Source organism: Thunnus albacares, chromosome 13, assembly GCF_914725855.1.
Source record: "Thunnus albacares chromosome 13, fThuAlb1.1, whole genome shotgun sequence".
Lineage (NCBI taxonomy): Eukaryota > Metazoa > Chordata > Actinopteri > Scombriformes > Scombridae > Thunnus > Thunnus albacares.
Window position 1 is genome coordinate 11,544,089 of NC_058118.1, and position 21,183 is coordinate 11,565,271.

General features: G+C 42.2%; 1 protein-coding gene across 6 annotated transcripts in view; it reads left to right on the forward strand.

Annotated features, from left to right (window-relative positions):
- The window catches only part of zmp:0000001168 (signal-induced proliferation-associated protein 1), a 32,461-nt gene extending 11,278 nt beyond the window's left edge, over positions 1-21,183 (forward strand). Inside the window, exons 1-16 of one of the 6 annotated variants that reach the window (XM_044370492.1) lie at positions 3,752-3,872; positions 4,546-6,144; positions 6,354-6,478; positions 6,563-6,751; positions 7,664-7,838; positions 8,178-8,281; positions 9,236-9,393; positions 9,903-10,509; positions 10,598-10,872; positions 11,701-12,090; positions 13,121-13,247; positions 13,363-13,495; positions 14,697-14,795; positions 15,721-15,793; positions 17,022-17,100; positions 18,531-21,183. In XM_044370492.1, the coding sequence (XP_044226427.1) occupies positions 5,034-6,144; positions 6,354-6,478; positions 6,563-6,751; positions 7,664-7,838; positions 8,178-8,281; positions 9,236-9,393; positions 9,903-10,509; positions 10,598-10,872; positions 11,701-12,090; positions 13,121-13,247; positions 13,363-13,495; positions 14,697-14,795; positions 15,721-15,793; positions 17,022-17,100; positions 18,531-18,674 (3,789 nt within the window). In that variant the 5' untranslated portion in view covers positions 3,752-3,872; positions 4,546-5,033 and the 3' untranslated portion in view covers positions 18,675-21,183. Of the gene's footprint in view, positions 1-3,751; positions 3,873-4,545; positions 6,145-6,353; positions 6,479-6,562; positions 6,752-7,663; positions 7,839-8,177; positions 8,282-9,235; positions 9,394-9,902; positions 10,510-10,597; positions 10,873-11,700; positions 12,091-13,120; positions 13,248-13,362; positions 13,496-14,696; positions 14,796-15,720; positions 15,794-17,021 lie in introns of those variants that run through there. The other 5 variants (XM_044370491.1, XM_044370497.1, XM_044370493.1 and 2 more) reach the window with 5 other exon arrangements.

Sequence of the window (21,183 nt, forward strand, 5' to 3'; positions counted from 1 at the left end):
GCACCGACTGATTTAAAGAAATGTGTGAGTGATGTGGACGTGGGGGAGTTTATGCAACTTTAACTGGAAACAGTATTTGCTTCAGTTCCTTGTACAAGAGTAAGCACCATTGACGTGTGCAGCTGCCTAATATGGCTAAAAATATTCTCAATAGCAGATATCTCTGTGTGGATGATTGTATGTTTTGGCTTTATGTACTTATTATTTTAGAAAATGATGCATCTACACCATAATGTCAATGTTCATCTTTTTGCAAATTTTGCATACTTGAGGAGATCCACATTGAACCCGTTCATGACACAAAACTCAAGAATGATGTGGTGTTATTGTGCATTGCTATGAAAACAATCTTTAAAAAGGCGAGATACAGCATCATCAGACCAAAAGCAGAACCCATTTACAATCAGGTGGATTGAGAGCTTTTGAGAAAAGAGTTTCCCTTTACTGTTTATTGTCTCAAGCCTTCATGATATCCTTAAGTTCTTTTTTATTGCCACTCACAGTCAGTCCTGCTGTTACGAAATGATCTATAATATTAGGGTCTGGTTTAAGTCAGAGTGATATAAAGTCGGACGGTTGTTCAGCTAGAAATATCCCTGGAAAACATTAAGCTGTTTGTTAATAATTTATGTGTTTTTTTTTTTCTAAGGTAGCACATTTTTGTTTAAGTTTGTTTAAATGAAAAAGCTTCACTAATTTTTTGTTGGCAGGATGTACAATTACATTTAAATTGTCAGCCTAATGCATTCAGCAGAAAACATATTTCATAATACAAGCAACGGGTTATCTAATGAACTGTGCAGAAAGGAGGCAGGGACAGAACACTTCAGTTCCTCTTCACTTTGTACTTCTACATAAGGTACACCACACACTTCTCTACAGTAGTAACAGAGGACACTTTGTATTGGAAGAGAGGTGTTAATATGTATTCTAAACACTAGTCTGGATGACTGAAGATTTGATGGAAGACATCACATATCAGTAATGGTAAGAAAAAGACTCGCTTTTAAAACATTTGGCTCCTTTCCACAAAGTGCCATTTTCTGTTGCTGTGCTTGATTCTGATTCAAAGAGAATGTGGTTATTGCCCTCGCAGTGGTAAACATGGATGAAAAAGAAACACCCAAAAGATTGTGTAGATGCTAATTATGCAAATAACTTGGTGATCCAGGTTCTTTGCGGTTACTCTTCAAAGCCACTTAAAAAGCCAGTAATTTTTTCATTTAGTTTGTAGTCTGAAAATATATATATTATATAATCACTGTCTTATTTTTACCAGTAGTTTAGTGTATTATACCCTTTTTTGACCAGATAGTTTGAGGTACCAGAGCCATAGCTGATTAGTACATACAAGTCTCTTTTGCACATTACAGATGTCTTATGAGGTTTGAGCCACTTCTTTTCACTGGTGTCAAGCAATCCAGAGGATGAAATGGAGAGAGTTTTGTAAACAAATGTTATTTTAACTTGGCTTTATTAGACAGACAGCCTCTTAAATATGCTTGGCACTTAGCATATGTATAGAGTAAGTTAACAAAATAACAAAAATGAGATAAGATGCTGCACAGCTACAACCTTAACAAGGTTGGCATTGCATACACTGTAGCGTATTGTAAGTGTTTCCTGATGGAGTGCCACCTGCACTTTTTCTCATGTTTGTGATTTTATGCTTTTTTTGGTCTAAGTATCCAGTTTTATTGTGAGAAGTACAATAGTGTCTGTGCTTTGGCACAGATTAAGTTGCTTTTATATCTGCCTAAACCAGCTTGTTTCTGCAGCCAGTAAACCCATTAACATCGATGCAAACACACATCTATACAGTATTTGTATGTGGTGTTGAAGAGCTGAGATACAAATAAACTAGACAGCCATTCTCCTGTGTTTTAATAGGGAGCAGTTAAATCATGACATACTCATTTCTCCTCCTTGTTTGTCTTTGTTGGCTCTGTAGTAGTCTGCTGAGGAATATGAACGGGGTCGCTGACATAAACATCATCAGTCATAGGCTCATCTGACAAAAGTGGAGCCATTTCACCTACTGAGTAGAGTAAACTGGGTTACTACAAAGCACTGGTGGACTGGATACCACATTTAGAGGGTGGCACCAGACCGGTTGCTATGGAAACAAGGACTGATTCATGGGTCGGGGGTCTTAAGAAGCTCAGGAGTATGTGATTTTTACAAAGGCAGTGAGTGATAAGTGTCAGTGTTAGTGGAGAGCAGGAGTGTTTCTGACCCTGAAAGTTGGTTTTGTTGTTGGAACAACATGAAGACAAACTAATTTTGGGGAAAAAAAAGATCCCACTGCTAATAATCTACTCTCCCTCTTTGAAACAGAGGAGAAAGAGCATTGCTCACACTTTTTGAAGGCATTGTGAAACACGCAGATGATGCTGCACCTAATGATTTCAGAAAGACACACGTTGTGCCCACATGGGGAATGACGTTTGAGAAGAGTTTGAAGGTTCCCAGAGAGGAACATGAGCAGGGTTTTAATGTCAGCAGCCCTGGCACCATACAGACGGTACACAGAGGCTGCTCTGTGTGAACCACTGCTCCTATGTCAGATGGGGAACCCACACGCTGCCGGAAATCTAGTCCAAGGGAGAGAGTAGCCTTGACCTACCAGAGGTGCTCACAAAAAAATTGTAAAATTAAATGACCTGAAAAGAAATTAATATTCTACATATTACAAAAATGGTAAATATTTTAAGCTTCATTTTCATTTTTTGGAGTCAGTGTTCTTAAATGTGACTGTTCTAGGCCAATAAAACAGGTTTTAAAGAAAGAATAATAGTCTTTCTCCACCTTTTTTTTTTGGTAGCTGGTGGGGGAATTTCTGAAGTCATGGTTATAGCCCTTTGTATACACATGAGCAGTCTGTCTGTTTCTATCAATTTAGCTCCTCCTCCCCAGTCCTGACTTGTATTAGCATTTAAATGTGTGTGAATTTTGAATGTTTTTATCAATATATGTTCATCAAATGTTGCAAATTTTAAGACACTGGTCGCTGGGAGGTGAATCAGCTGGGGATGAGGCTATCATGTCATAGTAGAGCAAACTGTGTCCTTCCAAAAATTATATGGAGACATCTAAATGTGTCACACAGCTCGTGCGGTTGTTATTTTAAAGAAAACAAGTGAAACAAGATCGAAAAAAATAGACTAATCTATATTTAACACAAGCATTCATGCATTTGGATGGCTATTATTGACCAAAATAAAGAAAACAAGCAAAGGAGATGAAGCTGGAAGTGATCAAATGCTGAATCAGACAGTAAAAAACAATAGCAGTTCACCAGGACATGACTGTTTAAAAACTCAGTACAAAGCTGAATCTGAAGTCAGCCACTTCCTGTTAACAGTGGTGACCACCTCAAGCGCCTCTACATGTCTTTAAAAGGGCATGTGAATACCTCATCACATTAGCATATTTTGACACAAAATGAAGCTACTGATAACCTCCAGTCTTAACAAGTCACACATCTTCCATATTTTGTTTAAAGATTTGCAAAAATGTAAAGATTTGCTAATATATTCTCTTACTTTAAGGAAATCAAGAGAGAGTGAGAGCGGGCAAGAAAGGGAAACAAAGATTTCTTGTGACTTCCTCACTTACTCTAGCATTTTATGTGTATGTGAGTGTGTCTGTATGTGTGTGTGTTTCTGGTAACAGCTCTGCACCATTGCACCTGCTGTTCAGGGTGCAAGCACGAGAGAAGAGATGCATGTGAAAAAACCAGACAGGAAGAAGGTTGATATTATTGAGAACGACAAAAGGTTTCAGCTTCAGTTGCTTGACGTCAGTTTGGTCAGACACAGGGCAACTGCGTCAAAAGATGAACTTTATCTTGCACAAACTCCTCTTAATTGGTAAGTTCCAATCGAAACTTTGAGCGATTAACTGTATTAGGACTTAAAAAAGGGAAGCGTAGTGCTTGATATTCTTTAGCACAAAGCTGTTGCCTTTAAATGTCTCTTAACCTCTTCATTGATACATAACAACGTCTTGGTATTATTCACACTGTTTCTTTTTGTTATTATTTCTATATTTTTTGTAAATACTGGTGCCGGAATTAACAACAAAACCGAGAGTCTGTTGTTGTGCGAACATATGTGAAGTTGAGAGACAGTTTACACTCATTTCTCTTGCATGTTGGCACACTTTCAATAAGCCAGGAAGGCCCCCTCCCCTGTGTTAAGACTGTCTATTGTGAGCGTGTGCATGGTGGATGTGGTGGAGCATTAGGCCCGCTATGGAACTATTTAGGGAAACTTTGGAACGGAAAGTGTGTAAAGGAAAGAATAATAATGAAAGAAAACAGAGGTACTAGCATTACCCAACAATAAAACACACGTCAGACCTGGCGGCTGCTTTATTGTTGGAATTCAATACTTGTTTATCAAAACCATTCCTCTCCACAAAGTGTCTCTGTTTACTCACTGACTGGGTTGAATATAAAGCTGTCTATTGCGATAATAGCAACGTGGGTGAATGATGGGAAAGATTACATTGAAAATGGCGTTGCTTTCTTTTTTTATACAGGTGGCCAGTGGACGAGACCAAAAGGGAAGCTGCAGGCACTGAAGAGTGCAGACGAATGGATGTCATGTTCAAAGTGTCGATGAAGGCAGGGCCTTTCCTACACAGAGGGCGGAGAGTCAGGCTCCAGTGATGATCCTCTCATCCTCACTCCACAGGAAGGAGCCCCCTGCAACTGGTGTACCACCAAAACACACATCTGCACACCTGGACGGTCCCCTGCAACGAGAAACAGCTGCACACTCTCCTCATCAGAACTTAATTTACACTCAAGAACTCGGTGACTTGTGATAACAAAGTGTGGCCCAAGGGTTGAGAAAGTTCAACCATCTTAAGTGGTGTAAATGAGGACTATATTTGTTGCTTTCACTCAGCGGGGTTTTTCATCTTTGTGCACAGCTCTCACACACCACACCAGCACCATAGAGACCAGGACAGAAATTTAACTGGGAGAGCAGAAAGCTCTGGACCAGATCGGTTTCTCAGGCACCATGCAGTCAGACGACCTCTTCATCCGCAAATTTCGCCGTCAGAACGTGCGACCACCTATTGCCGCTGTCAACTTTGACCCCAAGCGGGAGGGCGTAGGTGTAGTGGAGTGGCCGCCCAGGAGGGACGGTGATGGAGCTGATGGAGACAGCCTCACTCCAAGCCTCGTGGGGCTGCGGTCGGTGGGCCGAGGCCACATCATGCAGAGAAGTAACAGCGATGTAACTTTAGGAGACTTGGACTCCTCTGGGAAGGCGGGGGGCAAAGTAGCACGGGTGGTTGGTGAGAAGGCAGGTGCAGGGGCTCAGGGGGACTCGGGTGTGCTGCTACACAGGGAATACGGCAGCCTGTCCTCACTGGAGAGACAGACTCAGGCCCAGGAGCAAAGCGCAGATGACCAGGGGCCCCTGAGTCCAAATGCTCTCCGCTTCAAAGACCCTTTCCTGCTTTTAGGACTGCAGGGCAACCCTCCGGAGCCTGATGGCTTCTTTCGGGGTCTGTCTGTTTCCACAGGGGACTCCCCGAAACCTGCCAAACCACCGAAGCCTGAAGGTCTAGGTAAGAAGTCCAAACCTGTGCACGCTCAGATCCCTCCACCTGGCCCGTATGATAACCTCGGTGGCGGAGCCTGGGTGAGGAATTTTGCTCACTACGATGTTCAGAGCATCCTGTTTGACCTCACCGAGGCAGCCACAAACAGAGACAGCATTGGACGGAAAAAGAATATCACCTCAGGGGCTTCAGCCGCCTCCCAGCTGCGCCCACTCTCCCAGGCCACCCCGTCCTCACCTGCACAGGGCGGAGGAGGCAACGGGGGGAACGCAGATGACCCTGAGCAATCGCTGCTGCTGGACGAAGGTGATGGCAATGATAATGAGCTGCTGCTCAGCTGCCCTCACTTTCGCAATGAGACGGGAGGAGAAGAACAGGTGGGTCTGGGTCAATCCCAGGGCAGGCGGTGGCTTTGGTCAAGCCTGCGAACACCCAATGACGCAGTGTCGGTCCTGGAGGAGCCCAGAGAAAGTCACGTCCAACAGCAGGGCAAGAGCAACTACTTTATAGAGCATGCAGATCTGGGAGCCCATTACTATCGCAAATATTTCTACATGAAAGGTACGTGCTACGACGTGAAAGTCATCTTGCATTTTTGCTGATTCTGTTTATGCCCAGTCAATGGAGAGAATGATACCACAGGAATACACTTATCAATTCTTCATCAGGGTACAAATTCTCACATTTCTTATCTTATAATTTATGATGCTCATAAATTATAAGATAAAGCACCTCCATAATTTTTCTTCTTCTCTTTATCGTCATCACAGAACATCAGAATTTCTTTGGTATGGATGATCGCCTCGGTCCTGTGGCCATCAGTTTCCGTAGAGAGGAGAAGGAAGGATCCAGCGGTGCTCAGTACAATTACAGAATCATCTTTCGCACCACAGAGGTAAACCGGCACTTTCCTCTCCTCCAGTTCAGTGTGTGTGAAATTGATTTGACTGGATGCGATGAACATGATTCCTCTCCTCAGATGAAGACACTGCGAGGTTCCATCTTGGAGGAGTCGGTGCCCTCAGCCGCTCGTCACACCACCCCGAGGGGCTTGTCTCCCAAGAGGCTGCTGGAGTTCATCATGCCTGAACTGAACCTGCACTGCCTTCGCTTGGCCTCAAACTCACCCAAGGTCCGGGACACTCTGCTGAAGCTGGATGAACAGGGGGTAAGTACGGCTACTAAAGGCTGCTGCCTGTGAATGCTTTTCAGGACATCGGATGGTTTTAAATAGCATCAGAAAGCTGTTTTTCAAGGTCAGGCTGGAATGTCCAGAGTCAAAACATTTATTTGTAACTTTGACACCATAACATCTACTGTCCGCAGTGATCAATCAGGTGTTTTAATGTGTGAAACATTACATTACATTTATGAATTCCTTCTGCCAACTACCTCTGCCAACGTGCCCACTGTTCACTTACCATATGACCATACATAGCCATATTATTTTCATGAATGATTAGTCAATTTTTTTCGGTTAATTATTATGAAATGTTAAACATAATGACAAGTGCTTGTCACATGTTCCTAGAGCCCAAAGTATTGTCCTCAAGAATCTTATTTTATCTGACAAACACACAACAAAAGAAAAACTAAGATTCAACTTTCGATGATATGAAGAAAATTAAGAAAAACATGCAAGTTTGAGAAACTGCAACCAGCAAATGCATTGTTTCTGGTGAATGGCTAATCACTGAGCCCTATCACCATGAATAGAAGCTTTATTTTTATGACCCGTCACACCCTTGGCTCAACATTGAAACCCACCCACGCAGCTCCTAGCTCCACCTTTGAGTAGTTGAGAAAAGGAAACAGTAAACTGCCAAGTGATGAGTTGAAGGCGTTGTTGGAAATTAAAGCTGAGAGGGATTAATAGGGTTAATATATACTGTATAAGTGTGTGTACAACATTTTACTATATAGATGTGCTTTTCCAAACAACCTTTTTGAGCTGTAAAGTAAGATGTCAAATGTTCAGGACTTCTATTAGAGGGTTAGACTAATGGTGTAAACATGCAAATTTAACAGTGTGTAGTGGATGCTAATTATAAACTCTTTGCTTCTCTGTCTTCTAATTCAGCTGAATTTCCAGAGAAAGGTCGGGGTGATGTACTGCCGGGCCGGGCAGAGCTCGGAGGAAGATATGTACAATAACGAGAGCTCGGGGCCGGCGTTTGAGGAGTTCCTAGATCTGCTTGGGGAGCGGGTGCGGCTGAAGGGCTGGGAGAAGTACAGAGCTCAGCTGGACAACAAGAGTGAGCTGAAAACATGCACCACACCCGGATCTATTGGCAGCATCTCACCTTGTCGCACACCCATTATCTGAAGGGCATCAGTGCACCAGTGAAAGCCTAAGATAACTCCTATCTAGCCACATGTAATCTGAGTAACGCCTGTAAAGTAGCATAGTCACTGCTGATTATCTCAGAGCTGTTTTCCCTTCAGTGAGCAGCAGAGAACAGCAAATGGGACAGATTTCATCCCGGCTGTGACAGTTTCAGTTTGGTCTTCCATTCAGAGATGTCGACTGATTTCACTGAAGCTCTACTTCTGTCTCTTTGTGTGATACGTGTGTATGTCTTGTGTCTGTACAGCGGACTCAACGGGGACACATTCCCTCTACACGCGTTACCAGGACTACGAAATTATGTTTCATGTGTCCACTATGCTGCCCTACACAGCCAACAACACACAGCAGGTAAAATAAACCCACAAATGTTTCAGCTACCTTACAGAGATACGTCATGTCATTTTGTTTCCCTGTCCTCTCCCAAACCAAATTTATCTCTTGGAGGTCACAAAATGGCAATTTTCTCAAATGTTTCACATCTATTCTAAAAAAGAAATAGCATCAGTCTTGGCTAAACACTCATTACCCATCTGTGTTCAGGCTTTCATGCTTTTGGGAAATGCTTTAGAAAAAGCCTCTGTGTTCAACAACAAGCATGACATAAAAATCCTGCCCCCCAGTGTTCACTCCCACCATGAATGTATTCAGCATCGTCTCTCAGACAGCCTTCCTGCTCAGTTCTTTGTGTGAGGTTTATGGTGTAAGCCTTTAAATTTGCTGTCACTTGCAAAGGAACTGGACATGACATACTAATGTAGATTAAAGGTTTAAAAAAAAAAAAAACATGGCAGCGACAAAGCCGTGAGATTCCTCTTTAAACTGTCTGCTTCATGGTGAGTAGTTTTAGTTATATATATTAACATACAATATATTATTTATTCAGTATTTATATCTTTATCTTAATCCATTTTCATATCTAGGGGCATTTTTTCTTGTCAGTAACAAGTTTAGAATAGGTTTACAAATGCAATATGATTAAATTTGAAATGACAAGACTCCTCAATTGCGCAAGTACAGTATTTTCTTTGTATTGAGTTGTGCAAACAGTGAGGGCGATAGCATTTCCTCTGTCAGGAAAACTGGTCATGGCCAAACAAAGTTATTTGAAAGAGTACTTACAGCTCTGTATTTTATTTTTTATTTTATTTCAGTTAGGTTTAGGTATGTGACGTCAGCTGTACTCTTTTCCCAATTAATTATTGATTTTTATCATTTGTCTCATTTGTTTCATTCGTCTCTTAGTTTTAATTAATTGTAATGACTCTGGCCTGTTTGTTTGTTTGTCTCTGTTTCTTTCATCAGTTGCTGAGAAAGCGGCACATCGGTAATGACATCGTGACCATCGTGTTCCAGGAACCCGGCGCTCTGCCCTTCACTCCAAAGTCCATCCGCTCCCACTTCCAACATGTCTTCATCATCGTTCAAGTTCACGAGCCCTGCACAGACAACACCTATTACAGGTCTGATTTGAGCCTATCTGTTACATTCTATTCAAAATATGATTATTGATACGCAGGTATTTAAATAAAAATAAAAATGTCTTTTCATCCCCAAAGTTACTTTGCCCTTCTTTTCCAATCTGAAATCTCTTGAGACATTAATTCATGTCAAGCCTATGTGTCACAGGAAGTAGTGAAATTAACTAAAAGAAGACTGATCAAAAATACTGCACAGACCTTTCTTCATTGTATCATGAGTGATACATATCCATTGACATCAGCATTATGCAATAAAGAGAGGTGTTACTACATACACTTTTATGCAAGTTTAGCTTACATAATAATAGTTGTGAGGCAGCTCGGGGGAAAACACAAATTTTTGCATCTCTGTGGCAAATCCTGCGTAGATATGAGTACACAGAGAGCACCACACAACACTCTCTAGCACTGAAATACAGACACAGATTAAATGTTTCCGCTGTGCCCTCTCTCTTTCTCTGTCATTCCTTCTTTTCCTCTTTCCCTCTCAGGGTGGCTGTGACACGCTCTAAAGACATACCATTATTTGGCCCACTGTTCCCTAAGGGCGCCCGCTTCCCTCGCTCGCTTGCCTTCAGAGACTTCCTCTTGGCGAAGGCAGTGAACGCTGAAAACGCTGCGGAGAAGTCAGAGAAGTTCCGCTCCATGGCTACCCGTACGCGGCAAGAATACCTGAAGGACCTGGCCGAAAACTATGTGACCACAACACCCATCGACTCCTCCACCAAGTTCCCCCTGCTCTCCCTGGGAGGCAAGCGCAAAGACAAGCTGAAGGGAGCCAAAGGGGCTGAGCTGCACAGTGCCGGGGCTCTGGTGTGGGCTGTGATGGTCAACAGCGGGGATGATGGGGAGGCAGGAGAGCACAAGCTGCCCTGTCTGCTTGGAGTGTCGGCTGAATCGGTGGTGCTCATTGAAAGGTACACACGCAGGGTGGTGTTTAACTGCTCCTGCCGGGATGTCATTGGCTGGAAGGCAGTCACAGAGACTAAAGATGGAGGGCCCTGCTTGGATATCTATTATGAACGTGGGGAGTCAGTGTCAATCAGTGTGATGGAGAACCAAGCGGAGGATATAAAAGAGGTGGTGCAGAGGCTTGAGGTGGGTGATTTTGACCTTCCGCCTTTATCTCACTGCTGATTTAAAATTTTGCAGTTGGTGGTTTAGATCTTCTTCTTCTCATCTGCAGCTGGTTACCAGGGGCGGCGAGGCTCTGGAGATCACCCCCCTGCGTGATGGAGTGGGGCAGCCCGGCTTCCTGATGAACGAAGAGGGCTTTGTGACGGAGCTGCAGCGGTTCTGCTACGCTGAGAGCGGAGGCCTACAGCTATGGGCTCGTGTGGTGCGGCTGTGCGGACACTCCCTGGTTCACCTCAGCCCCGAGGAGAGGACCAGGCTGCTCCGCACTGCACACAAGATCCACATCACTGTTATTCCACCGGATGAGAACGGCAAGCCTCGCAGGTGGGTGAGGCTGCAGAGCAGAGGGTTAGGAAGAAGGAGGAGGAGAGGGAACATTAACGAGGGCACGTTTGGGTCAACAGACTCAAGGTGGAGAGCAGACACACAGTGAGACTGGAGAAGAGACTCATGGGGATAAAGTGTGCCGCGGAAAGTGAAGTGTAGTCCCAGTGAGGGAGTGAGAGAGAGGTCGACAGCAAATAAGAGGGTGGGGGTTAGTGGGACAAGTCAGTTCAGAAAAACAAGGGAGATGCCACTTAAGGGTCACAGCTCTGCTATTGATGACGACCTGCAGTCAGTGTCACACCAGCTGGCTAACAACTAATCAATCCCTCTAATGATCTTAAATCATACTGGCACATGATGTCTGTGTGCAGCATACTTTCCATTCAACTGAAGTCAAAGAAAAGGCAGAAACAGCTGTAGCCTGGTGTGGACAGAATTGTTGAAATAAATAAAACCAGTATTAAACCAGACACCTCTGTAGCTCTCAGTTAACTTCAGAGCAATGTTTCAAAGGTAGCAGCAGAAATATCCTCAGAGAACCCCCCTGGTTTATTTATATTTCAGTCCTGACATGCTTGTTCTGTGACAACAAAGCGCAAATTGTCACAAATGTGTCATTATTGTTGATAGGTAGTGGAGGCTCTGTGATTTCAAAGGGATATAACAGAAGCTTAGACAAATATAGAGCTTTTTTTCCATCTCATCTTTTGTTTTTGGCTTTTTCTAGATAAATTATGACTCAACGGTGCAATGAGAAGCTGGAAGGAAATGAGAGGCGTGATGGTTTTCTTCTTAATATGTATCTTGTTGTTTTATGTTCCACAGGAGTTTCTCTGAGCTGTACCAGAAAGCCATCAAGGACGCAGAGTGTAAGCCCGGCGAGGATCAGTCCGGAGAGGCCTGGGTGCTAGATGAGAGGGAAGAAGAGGAAGAGGAGGAGGAGGAGGAGGAAGACAAGCTGAAGGCGGGTTCAGTCAATGAGGTGGACATAATGGAGGTGCAGGTAGAGGGCGAAGAGGTCGAGGAGCAGTTGTCTGATAAGGAGCAAAATGAGAGAAGTCATGGCTTGCTCCTCACACCGCCCAGCTTACCTTTGTTACGAGCCACTTCTCTGCAGGACCAACCGGCCAATCAGAGCCAGGAGGACAGCACCTTGCAGCTCACACGCAGCTACTCTTTAGAGAGACAGCCGTCCTATGGAGATACGTGTGATGGGTGAGTGCTAATAAAGCTCATAACGCTGTTAATTTGAGCTGACATATGAGTGTTATGGAGGCATTATTGTGAAAAATAGAGCTCTTTCTGTATACTGCTTTGCAAGATCTCATAATCTATCTAGATACATCTGCAAATGGGGAGACCATCAGCTAAAAAGGTCTACAGCTCTTAAATCATCCAGCATGGCTGAAAATATCCTCAAATTGAAGCTGACGCATCACAATTTAATCTCAGTCAGTGCGTCACTTTTCCTGCAAAGGACAAGGCACTGAGAAAGGACACCGAACAGGGTTCACACCACTCACAGCAGAGCAGAGTGTGTTAACTTAATGCAATTTTTTAATGTTTCCCATGTGAAACTCACTTTCTCTCTGCCTTTTCAAACTCTGGCACCTAACTATTTGGATTGTTAAGCAGCAGATCTTCATGATTTAACAGTAAAGAGTTAAAATGAGAAGCGATCTGAAGTTTTTAGCTTTTTCAGACGGTAGTAATGGACAACAACTCAGTAAACAACAATAGGAAATCACATGTGTTTCCATTCAATGCTGAGATTAAATGCTTAGAGAAAGAAGAACACATATGTAACAAGATGTAGGACACCTAAATAGATCTGCTTGGCAAATTATTTTTAGCACGCTGCTTGGTTTTACCCCGAGAACTCCAAAAGCCTCATCAGGAGGAAGAGGAAATATTCCTAGGATGATATTAAACTCTGCTGCTCACAGGAATGAATTTGATTACTTTTTACTGTCACACAAAGCAGAACTAAATAGTTTGACCGAAATGGATCAGATATGATATTTTTGATGGATCATTTTGTGAGTGCAGGATAGGAAACATCAATCAGGCCAAAAACCAAAGCAATCCTGGAGATTACTTGTCCGAGTGCTCTTTTTTTTTTTTGCTTTGACCTCTGGATTTGATAAAAATGTCACGAAGCATAAACAGCAGATTTACTTTGTATTTCTCCCCCCATCACCACCACCACCATCACCACGTCTCTCCCTCCCTGCCCGGTGTAAAGGCACGTGTACGACAACGTGGGGAGGAAGGTGGAGCGCCACATCTATGAGAACGTCGGGGAGCTGCGAGACGCCACACCTGATCTGATCCTAGCTGTCAAACCCAAGGTTCCCCTGGAGGACGAACAGGTGACAAACCGAAACGAAAGGACATCTGAGTGGTTTCTCCTCAACAACCCCTCCCCTCTCTGACAGTGTCATTTCCTCTCTATCTCTATGTCTATCTCCATCTATGTGTCTACAGTTCATGGGGGCTGAGTTTGGTGAAGACAAAGCTTCAGCTAGTGACTCCTCTCTCTCGACTTCCCGGTTGTCATGTGTGGACCGAGCTGAAAGAAATTCACGAGCCCTAAGTCTTCATAACTCCATCACCAAGAGTAAGTAATTCCCTTTGGCTAATTTTTTAAACAATTAAATACATATATATTAATTTATCTGCACTGTTATTAAGTTAGCAAAATGAATGGTTGCAGCATTTAAAATGAAAAAGATTAATGTAGGAAAATTAATAGCAGAGATACTTTGACCCTGATCATGGACTCAAAACAAAGCTCTTCTCTCAACAGCTGACACAACTGCTCAAATGATGCCAAAATGGAACAATTACACATGTTTGCAAATCATCTCTGCCTGATTTAAGCCTCAAATTCCTTTTTTTCCAGATCTTCTCTGCCTTAAACCCCTCTCTTCATTATCCTCCCTCTGCTCCCCACTGCATCCCCTTTGTCCCCCTTCTTTCATCTGCGCTGCCCCCTATTCCACTAATCTAATATCACCCCTGCTCTGCTGCCACCCCCTGCCAGGGCTGGGATAAAAGGGGGACAGATGGGTAGTGGGAGGGGTGGAGTTTTAGGCAGCCCCAAATCAAGAAACCCCTTTTACACCATCTGCTCAGCCTCCGCTGAGACTATGAGCCTCATCATTTAGCCGCCATAAGAGCATACTTGCTCATCATCTCATCAGATTCTTATAATTTCTGTGGGGGTGGCCTCTGAAGCATCTGATCTTTTTACATTATGTTCTTTCACAGGAAGGGTTCAGGTCTTTAAAAAGTGTCACATCTTTTTGAAAACAAAATACCAATGCATTAATCTAACTAAAATAGGAGCGATAGTGGTGTCTGAAATATATTTTATCTCATTGTTTTTTTAAGAGTTGGCATAAAAATTAGAAATAATTTACCAATACTTGGTTATTCAAATGATATTAGGATCATTGTCTTGATCATATTTACTTCCACTTACAGAATTGTGTTCAGAAGTAGCCCTCAAATCTTAACTGGTGTCAAAAACGTCTTAAAAAGTCAGAAACATAATTCGGTGAACCCTGCAGGCATGCTGCATACATCATAACATTTCCTCTTTGTCCCTTCTTATTCTGCCTCAGTCTGACATTAACACAGCAGCATCCCCCAGTGGTGACTCATTGTTAGTGTAGAGCCAGAATGAATCTGGCTGCTCATGCAGTAAAAACTGCAGTCGCACTGCTCTGCTGTATTGTACCATTACCATTATAGGTACATTATATTCAGATATGTTTCATACAGAAACTTAATTCATCTCTGTGTCTTTCTCTCAGTTCTCTCAGAAACGACAGATTCGACCGAAGAGGAATGGCAGTCCATCGCTGACCTGGCCACAGCCTGCCGCAGCATCCTGGAGGCTCTGTCACGAGAGGGTGAGGAACTATGTGTATATAAATACCTCGCTTACTGTAAATATATACATATGTGTGTGTGTGTATGTGTGTCTGTGTAAAATCATACAGAAAGCTGCCTTTCTTAGCACAATCACAGACACCAAGATAAATCCAGATTTGTTTATTCTCCCTGTTTTTATCTCATCCTGAATTTTCTGAGATTGAATTTAGACTGTAAATTTTTGATGTACTGGCAAAATAATCTCTTGTATAGAAACTATATGTGCAAAAGTATTTTGACCCCTGGTTTTATACTTTTGGTCTGAGGCTGTTATTCAGGGTTTGGGCCTCTTACATATTAGGGGAAATCTTAATGATACAGAACAATGATATTTCAGACAATAGTGTGCTTCTGGCTTTGTGGCAACAGTTTGGGGAAGACCCTTTCCTGTCTCAACATGAAAATGCCCCCATGCATAAAACCTGCTCCATAGAGAACTGATAAGGTTTTCTGAGTTTGGTGTGGAAGAACTGCACAGAGCCCTGACCTCAACCCCATCCAACACCTCTGGGATGAACTGGAGCGCAGACTGCGAGCCAGGCTTTATCGCTACACATCAATGCCTGACCTCACTGATGCTCTTGTGGCTGAACGGGAGCAAATCCCTGCAGCCAGGTTTCTGGTGGCGTCTTCCCAGTAGGGAATCTTCCCAGTAGAGAGTCTTCCCATTAAGATATATGCTGATATAGCAGCATATCTCCATCTGTGTTCAATGATCACATACAGTATGGGTGTAATGTTCATGATGTCCACATACTTTTGGTCACCCAGTGTATTTTGGAAAACAAAACAGACTTTTTCATATGAGTGCAATGGATTTATATAAAAAGTGAAAAGTGAAATTGTATGAATGACTGTGTTCTGTGTAAATCATTATAATGCGGATATTGTTCCTTATCCCAGACCGCAAAGCCGGAGACCCTTCCCAAGCAGGAGGTGACCAGACAGACGGCAAGCTGAAAGACTCAAAGGACAGGTGGGCTGCAATACACACAGTATGTACATGGACATGAATTAGGCTGTTGAATATCTCAGTAGTTAGTCTCTTGGTTTTCTTTGTCTGAATCATTGCATAAGACCTATACTCTCGCTCAATTATTTAGACTTCCAACATCCAACTGTTTGACTCAATGTGATGGCTTCTCTCCCCCATAAAGAAAGCCCTCTTGCTGACTCAGTGATGGACTTAGGCGCATGCAGGCGTAGATGCACACACATACACGCAGCATGTCTGACTCACTGTCCTTGTCATCTTTTTGTATAACTCCCACCCCAGTTCATTTTGGTTTTTGTTTAGTTTTTTCATACTTTTCCCAGCTCCTTATTTTTCAGAAGCAAAAGAGAAAACGAATCAATAGAAAATAAGCAAACACAGATGTAAAGCTTTTCCTCAGTCCAGAGTTGTAGTATTTACAGCTCAGTTTTTGTCCACCCACATACTGTAGAGATCAGCATGGGTAACTATTACGCATTTAAATTTGGATCCAGCTAACATGTAAAAAGCTTAAAAAAGACACTAGCACAATATTTGGAGTTAATCACCACTCGTTAGCATCTGTTTGTGAGCCTCAACTTGCAAATTACAATAATTACATATAGTTACATATTACATAACATGAGGTTAATTTGTTTTGTTCAAACCAACCAAAAGAATGAAGTATACAACCATATCATTAATCATGACACTTAAAAACACACTGCTGACCTAAAATCTTGTAATGAAGAGGCCTCATTCTTCTAAATACAGTATCATCATCATACTTTTGAAATCACTGGGAGACTGCAGGGGCTTTGCCATGTAGTGCGCAGTCATTATGTAGAGCCGCAGTCAGAAGAAATGCATGATGGGATGACTGCGCTCACTCACGTCCTGTCAGCCGTAGCAATTACTGTTAATTGATCTCTGAGTATTTTCAGGTTTCATTAAAGGCAGCAAGGACGATGTCTTGAGCTATGAGGCTGCCAGCATGACAGACGGCTCCACGACTAATCAAGCAAATGGAAAAGTTCACTCTGTATTAGATAAAAGGAGGAGGAAAGGATTTTTTTCTCTTAAACGAAAGAAAACCATCTTTAAAATGCGGCTGATACCTCTTGATTTGTTGGTTTGAAACCATATTGACTCTGGTTTCATATATGTATTTTCCAATTCTCAAATTAAGTCGTTGCTTTTGACTAAGTGTCACTGCTTCTCTTTGTTGCAGTGACTCTCCAGGCCACCTAGAAGAGAAGGTATCGCAGCTGGAGGCCATGCTGAAGAAGCTGCAGGATGACCTGCAAAAGGTGCTTTGACTTTCATGAATGCTTCAAACGTTTTTTTTTTTTTTTTTCCTCTGTCACGATATTTTCAGTGAGCTGCACGGGAAAGTCACCAGGTAGGAAAAAGTATTTCAATTGTTCAGCTTCTGTCGCTGGAGCAAGATGGTTTGAGTTCACTGATGCAGCCTTTTGTTTACTTGGACAAATCATCCCATCCATGCAACCGCTGACTCAATGTAGAGATGCATTAAATACAAAAACACTCAAAGGCATTTTTATCAATTATTTTGTAATAGTTTTGTACAGTAACAATCTCAGATTTTTGGAATATTTCTTTTTTTGTTCAGTAAATCTGCTGCTACTGCTGTTATTTAAAACAAATCCTTGAACGCTGTAATCAACATTTTCTAATATTTTCTTCTGAACATTTCTACTAAACATGATCCAGTGTTGACATGTTACTACATACATGCTATTATCCACATTGTCAAACATAAATGACTACTGATGAAACAAACCAGCAAACTAATCGCTATGATGTCATCGAGAGACAAAATTTACGGCTTCTGTTTTAGTCGAACCACAGTGTTGCTCTGTTTATTTTTCATGTAAATGTGAACAAATACTGTATGTGATGAGCTTGAAGGTTTATTATGAACTTTGGAAACAGCTGCTTGACAAAAAAAATACTTCTCAACACAAAGTCGACTTGTGTTTTCTGAAGCTTTCAGCCATATCTTGTGGTCTTCTTCAGCAAATAGAGTACCTCAGTCAACTGCAGACAAGTGGGCGTTGTGTTGACATTTTTCTTGTCAATACTGTACAGTATGTGTCTCTGTGTGTACAAAACTATGTGTCACTGTGTGTACAAAGCCTATTATATTATTATTATATTATATTATATTATATGGAAAGTTTATTATTTAAAAGTTCTTGATTCGGACTGTCACTGTTTTCGATTCTGATTTTTCTCATCAATCAATTATTTAGATTATGAACTCAAGGATAACGACAAAATATCCATTTAGTGCTGAAACAATTAGTTGATTAATTGATCTACAGAAAATTAACAACAACTTCAACAGCTGATTAATTGTTTAAGCTTTTCCTTGTTTTATATTATTTGTAAATTGAATATGTTTTTTTGGACTGAAACAAGCAATTTCGAGATGCCACAGAGAAAATGGCGAAAACAAATAATCAGTTCTGTCAAACAAACGATGAGTTTGGTGACTGATTGTTTCAGCACTGTTTTGGAGTGTGGGTTTCTTCTCCCTCTCTGCAGTGCGATGTGCTTCTCTACACTGTCTGTGTTGTTTTATTTCAAGCTCTGTGTTTATGTGTGCCCACTAGTTTCCTTAAAGCCAGCCTGCCCAACCTGTCGCTCCCCTCCCGTTCCTGCCACAGCGATCTGAGAGACGGCTTTTGTTTTGTTGTGTGCCGATGTCTTTCAGGAGAAAGAGGACAAGGCGGTGCTGCAGGCCGAGGTGCAGAGCCTCAGGCAGAACAACCAGCGGCTGCAGGAGGAGTCGCAGAGCACGGTGGCCCGCCTCATCAAAGTCACTGAGCTGCTGTGCAACGTCAACAAGCCCTGTTAGCCTCACCACAGCACGCACAAACACACAAAGATGCAAATCGTACAACGTGCTTGTACACTTAGTACACTTATTTTGTCCGTACATATTTGCTAAAGCAAACACACACACGCACACACGTATCCTCTCCAATCCGTGTATTACCACAGTCTCAGTCCTGAACCCTGGACCTGCCTGTTGGTGAGGGAGTATGCAAATCAACTCATAAAAAAGAAAATAATGACATTTTAAACATCTCATGACCCTCACAGACTGACCAACAAACGGCTCTCAGGCTGCTGTGTTGTTGCGCAATGCCAGAGTGCTTCTCTTGGTGTGTGTATGATAATGTGCGTGGATGTGTGCCACATGTGTGCGTGTGTGTGTGTGTGTGTGTGTGTGCGTGTGTATGTATACTGTATGTGTGCATCTCTTACTGTACTTTGCTTCAAATACTTGACAAGCTGGGCTGAATAGCACTTGCATAAAGAGTGGCAATTAAGACTGAGAGACACTGTATAGCATGTTTTGGTGGTGTCTTATCTGAAATGACCAAAATTGTATATATATATCACCAATAATATATGTGAACAGTAGTATTGCTATTCTCTCTGCCAGGCGTGTAGTTGCAATGTCTGCGTGTGGCGCTGATAGTGTGGAAGGCCTTGAAACAAAACACAAAAAGGAAAAAAAAAAAAAAAAAAAAAAAAAAGGGAACGTGACAATGACAGGCCTGTAGGCAGCCTTCTACTTCAAAAGATGTAATGATGCTAACTGACTAGCCTCAGAGCAAGGTCTGTTATGTAAGGACATCACTCTCTGCCCTCTTCACTTTTCAGTAGTACTGTATTTAAGAAATTCTGGAGTTTTTAGGGAGAGACGATTTTTAAAACCCCATAAATGAAAGGGACATAAACTGGAAATGTTAAAAAAAAAAAAAAAAGAAAAAAAAAAAAGATCTGAGCATGCTTGTTCCTCCTGGAGGGGTGTGTGAAAACAGAAACTGAAAAGGGTTATACCTCTCCTGAAGACACAGACAATGGCAGGAAAGAACTGCTTCAGCTTCCTTCCATGATTGCCTGTAGCAGTTTTCTTCTAACCTCACTATTGTAGCAGCCATACTGTAGAAGTTCTCCTCCTGCTGGCCTGAACCACAAAATGCCAAATGGCAGCTTTTCTTTCAGCTGGCAAAATAGCTTTAGGTGTCTGAATAAAACACCTTAAACGAATAGTGAAAAATACAGAATATTGTATTTAAATATGTTTTGTGTTTGGCGGATGTCTACAGTGACTATTTTGGGTAATTGTTTAGTATGGCTTATGAGTGGTAGCGGTAAGGACAATAGATGAAATCTTACCATTCCCACCCTGATGTGTGTTTGTGTATGTTTCCGTGTCGTTCTTGCACTTTTATTTTTGTCAAATCAGCACTGGACAGGGCACATACTGTACTTTATTTAACCTGCCCGGGTTATACCCTGCTCAACATAAGAAGGTGGATAAGATCTCATCCCCCTGACACCACCTTACCTCACCTTTTTGTGTGTCAGCTGCTGACGGCGCCAATAACAAAGTGTGTTCAGAGGAGATGGACTGCTTTTCCTCAGTGCCAACGATAAAGCCCAGGCAGCTCTCCTGAATCCCACCGAAATCAAGCGGAACTGACCCAACCACAAACTATGAACTCTGAACAACTCTGACATAAACAGATGCCAAACGTTTGCCAGTCACTCAGACTCTCAATGCTCTTGTTTCTTGTACAAAATTCCTCTTGTAATTTTATTTTAGAGTCACTGTGAATACCTGGTACCAGCATATTAAGATACAGTATATACAGATTAAATTATGAATCTAAACTTTATCAGTATGTGAAGATACTGTATGTACAGCTCAATTGTTCCATGTTACTTAGTGCATTGGGTCGTGTACGCCCTCCTTTTGCAGGATGATTATGCAGACAAGTGTTCATCGTGGCCATGCAGGTTGTTTCGTCTCCTGTACATGCTGAAGCCTCATGAGTTAACAGGGAGAAGCCGGTGTGAGAAGACCTGTTTTACTGTGTCTTGTATAGTTATTTAGATTGTAGGAGGTTGGCCAAGCATGAGAATGTGCCAAGCAAACTTCCAAGCTCCCCTTCTGTATGTGTGTATGTATAAAAAATGTAACTTATTAATCATGCAAATGTGGATCTTCTTGTAGCTGTTTAAACTGGAGGGAAGTCGCGAGGAAAAAATGTGAAATAGAGCAGAAAGGAAAGGTGGGCTTGGTTATACACTTTAGTTTCTTTTTTAGAAAACCAACAACCATCATATGACAAAATACTATCTGCAAATCTTGCTTAATGTGACTATTATTATCATTCTAGTACTGAGCTATGTCAGCTGTAGCTCTCACATATTTAATAAGGTCTTAAACACCATTAGGTACGCCTTAATGAGTGCAACTTTCAGAATGGATGGTCAAACTGGTGTTATGTGAAGGCTTATTTCTCTGACTTTGTGCCTACCTGAAAATGTAATGTATGTCAACCCAG